The 13,818-nt window shown below is 44.5% G+C and overlaps 1 protein-coding gene across 3 annotated transcripts in view; it reads left to right on the top strand.

Moving 5' to 3' along the window:
* The first annotated feature begins 6,792 nt into the window (after positions 1-6,792).
* TFAP2D (transcription factor AP-2 delta) overlaps positions 6,793-13,818 on the top strand; it is a 52,557-nt gene continuing 45,531 nt past the window's right edge. The window contains exons 1-3 of one of the 3 annotated variants that reach the window (XM_057427673.1): positions 6,793-6,877; positions 7,815-8,312; positions 11,932-11,992. In XM_057427673.1, coding sequence (XP_057283656.1) covers positions 6,839-6,877; positions 7,815-8,312; positions 11,932-11,992 — 598 coding nt within the window. In that variant the 5' untranslated portion in view covers positions 6,793-6,838. Of the gene's footprint in view, positions 6,878-6,924; positions 8,313-11,931; positions 11,993-13,818 lie in introns of those variants that run through there. The other 2 variants (XM_057427674.1, XM_057427672.1) reach the window with 2 other exon arrangements.

The following is a 13,818-nucleotide window of genomic DNA, read 5'->3' as shown; positions in this document are numbered from 1 at the left end:
AAAAACAGGTTTCATTCTGCTCTACTGCTAAATCGCTAACCTCACCCATTTCATGAACAGAGATAGCTATGTCTGTGTTTCCTTTTAACAGCTTCCCAGTGTGGCATTAATAGTGGAAATAACTTACAGCAGCAATATTGCTAGAGAAATCCTTGGTGAAGTGGTTAGAAAATATGGTCAGAGCAAGAAAATACATGATCATAATTTGAAAAATAATAAAATGTTATGATAAAGATTATTTAATGAGAATTTCTGGCTTCTGCTTTGATATAAACTTGAGGGCACAAAACATTATTGAGATATCTGTGACTGCTTCCTTGCCCAATGTGTGTCAATTCCTTGCTTCCTTGTGTGTCAATCACATACAGGCAAAGTGGAATTGACTGATGAGCTACTGAAGAAAGGCAAGACTCTGACATAGAAGAATAATTGTGATTATAACCAAATACCTCCTTTCAAAACAGCAAAACACACAGAATATGAGAAATTCAGCAAATTGTAGACAGGAAAAAGAAATTGACTATTAAAGGATTCTCCAAAATTGTCCTGATTATGTTGCCCACAGTAGAAAATACCTTTACATAGGCACAGAATCAGAAAAGGATTTAAAGGTAAAAAAGGTGATCTACATGGGTCAGATACATTAGGTAAAAAGAGGTCTGAGAGGCTTACTTAATGAAGGGAAGTGTAAGATATGTGAAAGAAGACAAGTTGAAGAATGAAAGAACTGCACAAGACAGCAAAATAAAGTAATAGGACACTCTTCAAGTACAGAAGAGGTCAATGGAAAAACAGAATGGCCTCTAAGAGATGGAGTAACTGACAGAAAAAGTACTTTTTGCTTTCAAGAGAAAGCTGGAAGAAGGAAGGGAGGTTTTTCATTGTCTTGGAGTCTGCAGAACTGGAGAGAGGACAGCTGCTACAGATAGTCATGTTACCACCCCCCACACACACCTCCACAACCCCACCCCCCCACCCCCCCCCCCAAGGATCCGGTAGAGATGCCGAAAGAAATTAGAAACATGGCAGTAAAAGGCACTGGCAAAACCACAGTGTTATGTGAAGATTGAAAGGGGAGAAATCCCAAAAAGGGAAGAGTGGAGACAACCTGTTTTTCTTGATGCAGGTGCCTAAAGGAGAGAGAAAAGGTGCGTAAACAGATTGAAAACACAATGATGGCAATGAAATAAATGCCTTAAAGCAGAAGCGTGTGAAAGACCAAAATACACCAGAAGTTATTGTCAAGAAGGATCTGGTGGAGAGCCTCCACAGAGCAGGTACAGCCGCAGGAGCTATGTAAGGGGCCCTAGGCAACTTCTCCAGTAGGATCTCCTTGTCTCTACAAGCCTAAGCCAAGATAAGACACTTTCTTAGGGTCTGTCTGGAGCAAAACCAGATGGGATTTGCCACACAGCAGCTCGGGGAGCTGTTGGGAAACAGTCAGGAGAGGGAGAAATTATATGGCTGTTGAGTGGAGAGGATAAATTCCATGAGCAGCTCCATGTAAGAAGTACACTTGTGGTTGTGAGACAGCGTGCTTAAAGGTGAAAGCAGTGAAGTTGTCTCCAAGACTTTTGTCACAAGAAGTAACAGGACATGGATAGGGACTGTGGAGCTCACAGCCCCATTTGGCCAGCAGTAGGCAGCAGCTATCAAGGAAGACAGAGACTAAAGAACAGGAGCACAGAGGGAAGTGAACCAGAAAAAAGAGGGGAAGAAGGTGTCTCATTGACAGGTAGTCAATGGATCACCCTTACCACATGCCTGGAAAGTCACATTGCAAGGAAGTGGTCACAGACTCTGCCTTCCCGATCCTTGCATAGGCTGGTATAAAGCGCAGTCACTCCAAGTGAACACAGGTCTGGTTTTCTGCAAGGCAGCATTGATCCATATTAACACCCTTGAAGCCATCTCACCTCTCCCTTTTTCTTTTACTCTGAGTGACACCAGGCCCCTGGGTTAAAATATAGCTGTCGAGTCTTCATGAAAGCCTCAGCAAGCAAGAAGTCTTGCTGCCGTCAAAGGAATGACTGGAGACATCAGTTATCCACTTTAATTTTTGACTAATATATTCACAGCATTTTAATTGATTCCAAATGCATTTTCTCTGTCCCATTATGTTGCCTTTCAGCTGTTGTGGTGAGGCAGAATACAAATTTGCAAGGAGGTGGAAACAGTCATGGCCATCAGAGAGGTTAACTACATTCAGAGAGAAGGGGAATGGGAAGGTATTTGCAGAACATCTCTGGTCTTGTATTTGAAGAAACCACCTCCAAAACTCCCATACCCATTGTATGCAGCTACAGCCTGTGAACTCATGTCATATCTTCTCTCTCCTTTTTTTCCTTCTTTGAAGAGAAAAAGTAACTTGCACTCTCAAAATAATGATACTTAAAGGGAAACAAGGGGTGGGGAGAGAATCTCACTAAGGTCTCTTTTTGTTTCCCTCTGAGAGTATAGCTGGCTTTATTTACCTGACAGGAATTGCCTCTCTGTGTTTGTCTGAGTGGAAAGGTAGGTACACAGAAACGTTTGCCTGAAAATGAAGGTGGTTAGTGTGTAGGTGTGCATGGGGTTGCTACCAGCTGCCTCCCTCTAGCCTGCAGAGGTTCTCCCAGGCTTCTCCCAGGATTTTCCCTGCCTGGGAAGTTCAGGAAAGGGAGATGGAATGGTGATGCCCGTGTTCAGATTCACCCCTTCTGCTGGACAAGAGCAAGGAGCTCAACGGATGAGGGGAGCAGATAAAGGAGAAAAATATTTGCTGGAGCGGGATGGGGAAGACAAAGGATCTACAACAATAGATCTGCAAATAATGGGCAGGATGAAGTGGTGCATAAAAGTGACCCCAGGTCAGCTGAGTGTTCCCAAAGCTCACAGCACCCAAACTTTAGGAACTGGAGAGGACCAACAGAATGGAGAAGAGTGTTAAGCAAAAAACCTTTGTTGGCTCCTGAAGGAGAACTTCTCCTTGGCTCCTTCAGAAAAAAGCATTGCAAAATATGGACCCTGCTCCAAGAATGTCCTCTCACTGCTGACCCCAGCCGTCTGTGATGTCTTGAACTGTTATTTAATCTCATTCAGACACAAGAAACTCCCGGAAAAGTCATCAGAAGTTTTGGTCCAGTAAAGACCAAGATTTGGTGACTTTCAGAATAAGGCTGTTTATTAGGAAACAAGCAATTACTGGGCAACCAGCAAACTTCAGGAGCTAAGGCAGAAAGGAAAAAATGAAAAGAATAAAAAAAAAAGTGATTTCAGGATCCTAAATGCTGGGAAACGTCTGTAAGTCAAACACCAGATGAGAGAGCTCTGTGAGTCCAGACAGCTGTTCTCCTGCAGCAGCCAGACACCAAGTTCAGACTCTGTCCCTGTGACACTAGCAGCTTTGCACACTTCAGTGAACTGTCACAGAAACTGAGATGCTCCCAGGGAGGGAGTTTTTGTTTTGTTGTGTTTTTCCCCACATCCCATCCTTTCCAGAAGCCCAGTCAGCTTTTTCTTAGACACCTTCAAATTATAAAAATAAAATAAAATAAAAAAGACCCCCAAAGCCCCTCTCTGTAGTTTGGGAACAGAAGCAGACTTTAAACAGGGGATTAACAAAGTGCCCAGTCACAATAATACTCAACAAAAAGTCTGTCTCCTCTGACCATTAGTTCATGGCACTGGTTGGAAAAACAGAAAGCTCCCAGTTAACTTTCCTGAAAGATTTTCTTTGGGAGCAATTGATAAGCGTTTTGTAGTTTATTAATTGGGCTGGGGGCAAACGGTCTATATGAGTTTTTTAGGGTCTGTAAGAGAAGCTAACAGATGGAACTGACCAGTAACGTGCATCTGGCAAGCCGTGTTTCTTATCAACTTTCCTCCAAACAACCCCATTTTGGTGGCTTTGCTGTTGTTTGAAGCTCCAAGCTGGCTGGTGCTGTGGCTGTGGGTCTGCCTGGACGGCGTGGGGAGGATGAATGGAGGAGCAGGGGTCGGAAAGAGGGGAGAGCTCTCCCAGGACGGGTCTCCTGCAGCGGGGTTATCCCCTGGCAGCTTGGGAAGAGATGAGGAAGGCATCAGCCCCTCACCCTGCACGTCCACAGCAGTGATAAAGGCACCCACAAGACTCAAAAGAAGGGAGTCTGCAACCAAATCCTTTTCCCGCCTCTCCCACACTTGTAATTTTCTGGATTAAAAAAAAAAAAAAAAGGAGGGATTTGGGGGAGAAGAGGTAGACGGACAAAGCGTCCCTTGGGGGAGGCTCTCGGGTGCTCCAGGGCCTGCCCTCTCATCGCGGTTGCCCCTTTCATGCGCGGAGCTGGGCTTACTTGATGTCGACGAAAACATCCCCTCCATAAAAAAAACCAAAACCAAGACCCAGACGGGACTGAAGTAACACTGAGCAAATGACCGGCTGGGGGAAATCCGCCGGGCCGGGGTGTGCGGTGAGCTGGCTGGGGTGGGGGGGTGCCTTCCCCCTCGCAGACAGGGAGGGGAGCTCGCAGTCAGGAGGGGTCTCAAGGTGTGCGAACTTGGTTTTGGCAGGTCTAAGCCATCCTGCTCACGCTGGCGGAGCACACGGTGCTCGCTGGCTCCAGCAGGGAGTTGTGAAGAGAGGAGGCTGCCCATTTCTATGCATTGTGGGGTGGTGTTTTTTTTTATTATTCTCTCAACTACCAAAATCTTGAGGAGTCCGAACAAAATTGAAACTTGGAAGAGTTCCTAGAATTTTCAGAAATATGTATTGGGGAGAAATATTTTTATTTCATTAACAATATTAGAATTGTAGGAAATCCCCCCTTCCTTCCCTCTTTCCTTTCTCTTTTCCTTCCCTCTTTCCTTTCTCTTTTCCTTCCTTCCTTCCTTCCTTCCTTCCTTCCTTCCTTCCTTCCTTCCTTCATGCCTTCCTTCCTCTTCCACTTTTTCTTCACTTTCCCCTTTTCCTTCCCTTTCCACTTCTCCTTACCCTTTCCTCCTTCCTTTCTCCTTTTCCTTTTTCTTCCTTACTCCCTTTCTTCCTTTCTTCCTCTTTCCTCCTTTTCCTTTTCCTTCTTTCCTCCCTCCCTTTCCTCCTTCCTTCTGCATCCCTCCATCCCTCCTTTTCCTTTTCCTTCTTCCCTTCCCATTGCCCCCCTACTTCCCGCTCCCGGCAGGAAGGGCCGGGGCTCGGGGGCAGCGCAGGCGCTCGGGAGGGGCCGTTCCCCCCCTCTCTGCCCCGCTGCTCCCAAGGCGGTTCCGCTGCCTCCGCGCGCCTTTGTCCGCTCGCGAGGAAGCGGCTGAGCGGCAGCTCCCGGCCGCGGCCCGGGGAGACACGGGTGAACCCTCCCAAACTCGGACCTGGGCGGGGGGAAGGGGAAGGAAACGGGGGGAGAGCCTCCCGCCTCTTCGCCTGCGGCTCGTTATTAAGACACCTTCGCAGCTTAAACGCTTAAAAGCGACCCAAATTAAACGGCAATTAAAAGCGAGTTACACCCTCTCCTATCTCCAGGCTGCTCGGCTGGGGAAGCCAGCCATCAGCAGAGCCACCCCGCCGGGAAATGCCGTCATCTGGGCTGACATCGTCCAGGGGGGCGTAGGGACCCCCCTGCCGGAGCTCTCCATCACCTCTGGGACTGGATAGCCAAGACCAGAGGGGCAGAGGGACCGGGGTGGGCAGAGAGGGCTTATCCCAGAGTGGGTGACACCTCGGACCGGTGTCCCCAAAGAAATAAATACAGAAATAACATACCCCTCCAGCTTCGCACCCCAGAGCTGCGCAGCCCCCCTACACTTCCACAACCACCACCATACATCGGCACTTGGAAATGTCGAAAGAGCTACCGGTGGTCCTTAGCTCATACGTCCCCTTCCCTATTTTTCCTTCTTCTTTTACAGATGTAATTCCATAGATCTATATGTATTTTCTGTATAATTCCATATGTCACTGCAGTGATACTCCGTGGTCTCACCCTAGGTTTATGTTTGAAAACGCTATTTAAAGAAGCCTGTAAGATAGCATATTAGGAAGCTTTAAAAGCAGGTTGGAGTGTGGGGTGGACTTAAATTCGATGTAAATGCAAGGGTAAAAAAAAAAAAAAAAAATCAAAACCCAAAACAAACCACATCGTTTTCATTTAGGAAAAAAAAATACAGTTAAACAGACACACATACAAATGTGCAATCTTAGATTCTGGTCAGTATTTAAAAGCAGTATAATCAACAGGAAGGAGCACTTACCTATTGAAAAGGATGGTTTAATGATATATATTTGTATATATTAGCTTTATGTCTTCCCAATAAAATGTACACAAAATACCCCCTTCGATCAGATTAGCTCCCATATTAGCCTGGGTAAGAAAAAGAATTCTAAAGAGTGGAGGAAAAAATGTATAAAAATGTTGAAAGAACCTACAGTTCCTTATTAGGCGAAGATACAATATTTATTCCTTGTCTCCTGGGATGAAGCTCCTCTATCTATTGTCCTCCCAGTTCTCAGTGCTGATGCTTAATTTTCAAAACTTCTATATTACCAAGGGACCTACGACATCAGCCAAAGAAATACCCAGCAAGTACAAAATCTGATCCAGGGAGCAGCTTTTGTGCAGAGGGAAAATTTTGTTCCTACAGGTTTTTAAGGAGGTGCACGGAAAAGCGAGAGATCTGATCTATGCAGATACATTGCAAATTCTCTCTCTCTGTAGAGATTTTTTCTAAAAAAAATTTGGGAAAATACACGAACTTTGGATTTTTCGAATTTTTTCCTTTTTTTTTTTTTTTTTTTTTAATTTGGAGTGGGGTATTTTATCCAGGGGGTTTGTGGGTTTTTTTTCTTTTTTTTTTCTTTTTTTTTTTTTTTTTTTCGGAGAACCAAAAAATGTCAACTACCTTTCCAGGTCTCGTCCACGATGCAGAGGTATTTTGTGTGTGTGAGTGTGTGCGGATGTGTGTGTGTGTGCGCGCGTGTGTGGATGTGTGTGCGCGCGTGTGTGCATATGTGTCTGTGGATGTGCCTGTGTGGTTGTTTCCATCTTTTTTTTTTTTTTAAATCCATATTGGACCGTTACATTTAATTATAATCCGGCTTCAGAGATAACTTAAAGAAGTATAGAGAGAAAATTCGTTATGACATCTGTCGCCAGAAAGGGCAACTCATTACCACGTTAAAACCGTTGCCAGAACGAAAATCAGAATAATACCCCTAATAATATAATGAAGTGGAGAGAAATCACCACCAGCTCACCAGGAATTGGGAGTTCTCACTAAAAAGCAGGACTCTCCTTTCTTTCGAAACGCAGGAAAAAGGGGGGGGGGGGGGGGAGAATTTTGGATCTGATTCGTTATTTTAAAAAGAAAGAAAAATAGGGGTTCAAAAAAAAAAAAGAAGGGAAGGAAGGAAGAAAGGAACAAGCAGGCGGCAAAGATTTCTCAATGTGTAACGCTGTAACATAGGGACGGGACTTGTGTGTATTCTCGGTAGTTTCCTCTGTTTGATGACTTTTTTTGTGTGTCAGCCCCAGATATTACAGCTGTGATCAGGAGGTGGATGGATAGACGGATGGCTGGACAGATAGATAAATAGAGAAGGTTTCTTTTTTTTATTTCAGTGTCTGGATTCCTTTCGCTTGATGGTATTAAGGGCAGGCTGGGCTATTTATGATTTTTTGAGCAGACCTTTATGGCACTAGCCCAAGGTAGGAAAGGCTCTTTGTTGCTGGGGTTGCCGCTCGCAGGCTGAGAGGCTTCTGCAGGGGGGAAAGCTATGCAGGACAACGTGCTTGGAAGACCCGTACCCGGGGGTTTCAATGACAAACCTCCAGTTTTGGGGTCTTCTTTTCACTTCTTCCTTTCAGATACGTCATGACGGATCAAACAGTTACCGTTTGATGCAGCTTGGATGCCTGGAGTCTGTGGCCAACTCGACCGTCGCCTACTCCTCCTCATCTCCTCTCACTTACTCCACGACGGGCACCGAGTTCGCCTCCCCGTACTTCTCCACTAACCACCAGTATACCCCACTTCACCACCAGTCCTTCCACTACGAGTTCCAACACAGCCACCCGGCAGTCAACCCCGACGCTTACTCCTTGAACTCTCTCCATCACTCCCAGCAATACTACCAGCAGATCCACCATGGGGAGCCCACTGATTTCATCAACCTGCACAATGCGCGGGCACTCAAGTCCTCTTGCTTGGACGAGCAGAGGAGAGAGCTGGGGTGCTTAGATGCTTACCGCCGCCACGACCTGTCTCTTATGAGCCATGGATCCCAATATGGGATGCATCCAGATCAAAGACTCCTGCCAGGACCAAGCCTCGGGCTTGCAGCCTCGGGAGCAGACGATTTGCAGGTAAATAGCATGCGATCTCCTTTCGAGGCACCTTCGTCTCCCCTCCCCCTGCCCTGGTCCCCCCCTCACCCTCCCCGTTTTCCTCTGCTCAGAATAGTTCACATAAAGAAGGGAAGACTCAGCCAAAACCCGATCCGAAGCCTGTCTCTTCCAGGATATTACCAACAAAAAATATGTGGGGAAAAAAGGCATGTTGTCTTTCTTGCCCCCCAAAAAAAACACAAAAAAAAAACCCAAACCCAAGCAAACAAAAAATCCAAACAAAAGCCCAACCCAAACAATCCGTAAAACAAAAAGCTCTCGTCTGATTTCCCCGCGTGTATCGTGTCTCCGTTGTGGCTGAGACCGTGGTACTCACCCAAAGGTCTCGGGGTGCGTATGCCAGCCCTCACCAAAGTCTCACAGCAAGCAAAATCCCAACCAAACCAAACTCAACCAAACCCAATCCATCTTCTCCCTTTTCCTAAACTTTTCCTTTCTTTCCGATGCTTAAATAGCTCTCCCCGACAGAGCAGGTAAATGTGTTAAGGAAGGGAGGGAATAGGAAAAAGATGGGGGGGGGGAGAAATAAAAGTAAAAAGCCAGGGCAAAGAAACAGATCTGTTTTCCGACGCACATACAAAGACAAACCTTCATCTGGTCTCCGAGGTATGAGGCAGGGAAGAAAAAAACGGGAGTAAACGTTCGTCAGAAATATTCAGTATGATAAAAATCCCTGGCTATATCCGTTCTAGATGTTAATAGGGAGAGAAATACAAGCAGATAACGCTGAATTCATCTGTCTGTGTGCCTAATCAGTCATCTATTCCCCCTAACCAGCATCTGGACGCACTAAAAAAGTATAGTCTATTTCTATGTATCAAAACCTCGGCTTTATCCGCTCAGAAATCCTTTCCCCTGCACTAAAAATTCACCTCTGGTAAACTAAGCTGGTTGTTTAAGTGAAATTTGTTTCCGAAATTGCAAACACCCCCCTCCTGTATCTGACATCCATTTCGGGAAGTCTCGCAAATCAAAAGCAAACCTTCCTTCTCCCGACGAGCTGAGGAGCTAAAGGCTTCCCTTCCGCCAGCAGGGAGAGGCTAGCGGGACCGTATTTACTGTACTTACTTTTCCCCAAAATTTCACTCCCGGTCTTGCAAAGCTCCCTATGTTGGTCTGTCCAAGTAGACATAGCGGTCAAAGGCTCGAAAAAAAGAACACCGACCGAAGTTTGTAAAACTAAGGTTTATTTTCTTAACTTAAATACACACACGCACCAAAACAAACAAACAAACAAAAAATATGAAAAGCAAAAAAATATCAATTTATATCGGAGAAAAGAAATACCCCCTTTTTTTTCCTTTTTTTTTTTTTTTAGGAAGGAAAATAACCCAACAACCCAACAACAAAGAACGTTATCTTTTCTATCTCTGAGGAGAAAACCCTAAATATTTAAACCTAGCTTTCTCCATTAGAATTCACTATACCATTTTATCCTCTGTGGCCATTTTTTTTTTTGTTGTTTACATTTTTCACAAGGATCTCCTTATGTTACCCCCTTACAAAAAAAAAAAAAAAATCTGCCATTCATTGCTCAGCCCAACTAAAACCTATTTACTCCTTTTTATAACCACGTCTGCTGCTGATTTTTTTGTATCTGTACAAATTTTTTTTCTTTGGCAGGCACAAAGCCTTGTATTTTTCAAAAGAAGGGATTAGGAACGTTTGCAAGACAGCAGACAATGCCTAAATCCCGGGCAAAAAAGCACCATAGTTTATCCAATTTTCGACTTAGTGCCATTCAACTGGTCATTTATGCAATGTCATCCGACCAAACAACATGTTTCCCTTTAAGGAAAAAATAAATAAATAAATAAATTCGGTTAAGCTGCTAGAGGCATATTCCTTTTTTATTTAGTTAAAGAAGAAAGAAATCAACAGCTTTTATTTCGAAAATACTAATTTTTCGATCACACTTTATTCGAAAGTGAAAGACTTGGGTCTTTGTACCTCATCTATGCTTTATTTTTCCTCCTCCCTATTTCTCCAAGCAGAAGAGGGAGTGTACTCAGGAATCGAAAAGCCTGAGCAGTGAGAAATTGAAAGTATTAATGTTGTCGTTCTGATTTAGATGGTCCCGAGCAAACTTGGACTCTTGCGAATATCGCCTTGTGCTTAGAGGGAAGCGTTTTGGTGGTGAACAGAAACAGGACTGTCAACAAACACTTTTAAACCCAAATTATGGTCTACCCAGTCCCCTTAGTCTTTCTTTTTAAAACGTTCATCAGCATATGCCTCATTTCAAATGCAACAAATGTAAATATACTTTTCCCTGCACAGAATTTTAAGTGAATGTCCAATAGTTTCGAGGGCGGTTTAAGTCAGCCTAACAGATGCAAACAGTCTTGGAGCTGGAGTGGCATCTTTCAGTGCCCTAAAAAGATTTTCCATGGGCAACAAAGAAAACTGTCACACCTTTTCCCATCACCGCTTTAATTTATGCTCAGTCGCCAAGTTTTTTTCATATTGATTTCATAATCACTTTAAGGCAGAACACTTAAAATAAAAAAGAGCCTTGAAAAGGAAGGTCTTACAAGGCCAGGGCCAATATGGTGAAAGTGGGGGAGAGAGCCAGGACTGTAAAGATTGTTTTGTAAAGTGGGGTTTTTATTATGCACCGACTCTCTCCGCATTTACTTAACTCTTCACGGGCTGTTGAATAGGTTAACACCCTTAAAGGCCTCTTTCATGTCCAATACCTCGTTTGTTTGTAGAGGAAAATGCGTCTTTAACACATTTCCACTGGGCAAAGATTTAGGTTTGGTTTGTTGTGTTTTTTTAACCCCAACATAAGGAAAAACCCAAAGAAAAAACAACCCTTTCAAGTCTTTTATCGTTTCAATAAAAATATTTATTAAGGAAGGCGAAGATCCCCAGATAATCAGACTTGTAACAGGAGAATAAAGAAGTGAGATCTCTTCGGATGTGCACCAGAAGCCTCGGGCAGGTTTTTGGATTGTTCTTCACCCCACGCTCACACATGGGTGCTTGTGTGTGTATTTGCACAGATGCATATTCACCCCCACCTATGTGCGGACACACACATTGTCACAACACCCTTACGACTCTGTGTAGCCGGCAAAGCCCAATAGGTCTTCTGTTGTTTGTGTTCTTTGTCTACTTCTGTGCGCACTTTGTAAGTTGGTGTCTACGTGTCACGAAACATTTATATGAATTTGACTGCATGTATATATATACAGCTAAACATACAAAAATACTATATAAAAGTGTATTTTTACTTTTGTGTGTGGCCCTGTGGAGCAGAAACACACTTTCCTTTGGAGGACCTTTTGGTCTCTCTTCCCTGTGGCTATAAGTCTCCATTTCAGGAGAAACACGTATTTAAATGTCAATGAAAGTGTTACTTATTCCACATTTCGGTGGTTAGGGGCAGGCTGCGGGATGGTTGTGGGATATCCCCAGACCACTTGAGGTCCAGGAGGGTAACTGTGGTTTTCCACCTCACCTTAACTATTGTTCCTGAGCTAATCGTGTAACAAAGCAAAAGCTGTGATCTCTCGGTGGGTTTCTGATTTCTTTCTTTCTTTTCTCTCTTTTTTCTTCCTCATTACTTAAGAGCTCAGTGGAAGCCCAGTGTGGACTTGTACTGAACGGGCAAGGAGGTGTGATAAGAAGAGGTAAGAGGTTACAAATACTTGCATCTATCCGGTTTTGTTAACATAACACCCTCTCTCTCCTTTCCTCACTGCTTAGCTAGTTTGGGTTTACTACCAAAAAAGTGATTATTTACTGCCGAAACAGTGATAATATGATGTTTGACAGAAGTAGGTCCAAACTACCTTATAGCACTTCACATTTCTCACTCCATTTGCACCTTACAACTTACCTGCTCCTCGTATGTTCCTGATGAACCCAGAGCTTTCCTAACTCGTTTTATCATTCCCCGTTTAGCTGTGTTGATACCTGGGAGTTTGAAAAGCTTGTTCTCTGGTACCGATCTGTTAAATCCTCAGTTTGATCTCGAGTGGGTAAAGGAGGGAGCTTTTTTGAAAATGTGGTTTAGGTAGCGCTACAGACCACTGTGGAACTCGCTTTTGAGTGTCACTTCATTCAATAACCATTTGTCAATGTAAATAACGTCAAAGTTAGGGGAAAGATTTGAAACTCTTGTTAAATACAGATTTGTTCAGCACTGCAAAATCTGAGTGTTCTGGGGAGTTTGTTATTACCGTCATTTACCCTGAAGAGAAACGAAAGTCCTCCAAAGGACTAACGTAGGAGCACGTTCTTCCTACAAGCTGACACACATGTTCTTATTCACAGTAGAAATCGGCTAATGTAGTCAGAGACGAGACAATTCACGACTCAGCCTCTTGGAATGCACATTTCTTGTTCCGTTATTGCCTTTCCCTATTCGCTATATCAACTATGAGAAACAGATGTTTAGGAGGTATTTTAGGTTGTATCATGTTATTTTGTGAGCTGGTTTGAGCCATCACCTCTTTTGATAAGCTTTACACTGAAACATCAGTCACACGAAACCGCAATGAGCAGGGACCGAGCGTATGCTGACTCACAATCGGATATGACAGCAGGGGGGAGGTTTCGGGGTCCCCTCTCCCCACACCGTCTCAGACCAGGCTTTGTTAGGGTGCTCCGTGGAGCGGCCAGCTGGGCTAGGGCCAGGCTGCCGGCTGCGGCGCGGTGGTGCTGAAGGGACAGCTCCGCACTGCGCGGCCCTGCCTCGCCCCGCTATGGCGGGGGAACCATGAGCCCGCGGAAACGGACCCGACCCCAGGAGAGGAACGAGGGGAAGAAGCGGGGACACGCACACTTCAAATGTCCCGTCCCCTCCTCTGCACTGCCGTCGGGACGCTGTGGAGCGGGCTATCGGTGCCTGTGCCTGCCTTTCTCCTTGTCCCTCGGATTTCAGCGGGTTCAAATTACCCCTAGGAAGACGGAAAATTCCTTCGGGTTTGACCCGAGCTGACCTCTGAAAGGAGGAGATCGTTAGCTGAAAGAGGAAAAACAGAATCTCCTCATCATCTGGGGTTTGTGTCTGTAGTGTTTGACTGCAGTTCTTATTTCCCAGCTGAAGGGCGGCCCAAAGCTCAGTTCAACTCCAGCTTAGTCAGTTTTCCAGCTCCTGTTAAAGGAGCTTCCAATTACCTGTGCAGATGATTGTAGTCAAGGTTCCGTCTTCCCCTCTCTCCCTCTTTTTCTCTCTCTCTCTTTAAAGTAACCAAATTATTCAAGGATTTAAAGATTGATAGTAAAGGAAATCCAGCATGAAAATCCAAGCCTTTCACTACTCTGATTTAAGTGCTGAACTGCTACTGCACTACCACCTATCTGCTGGCATATTCAGGGGAGCTATCAAAGGCGAGAGGATAAGTTTCAAATGTGTATTAAAAATACATAATAAATATTTTGTCCGACTTAAAAAAAAAAGCGGTAAGTGTTAGCAGCAATCAAAACATCCAGTGCATAAGTGCTGTACAGG

This window comes from Pezoporus wallicus, unplaced genomic scaffold, assembly GCF_028554395.1.
Source record: "Pezoporus wallicus isolate ANWC-B61680 ecotype Strahan unplaced genomic scaffold, APGP_CSIRO_Pwel_v1 contig_6464, whole genome shotgun sequence".
NCBI classification, from domain to species: domain Eukaryota; kingdom Metazoa; phylum Chordata; class Aves; order Psittaciformes; family Psittacidae; genus Pezoporus; species Pezoporus wallicus.
This window is presented reverse-complemented; position numbering and strand designations above follow the sequence as displayed.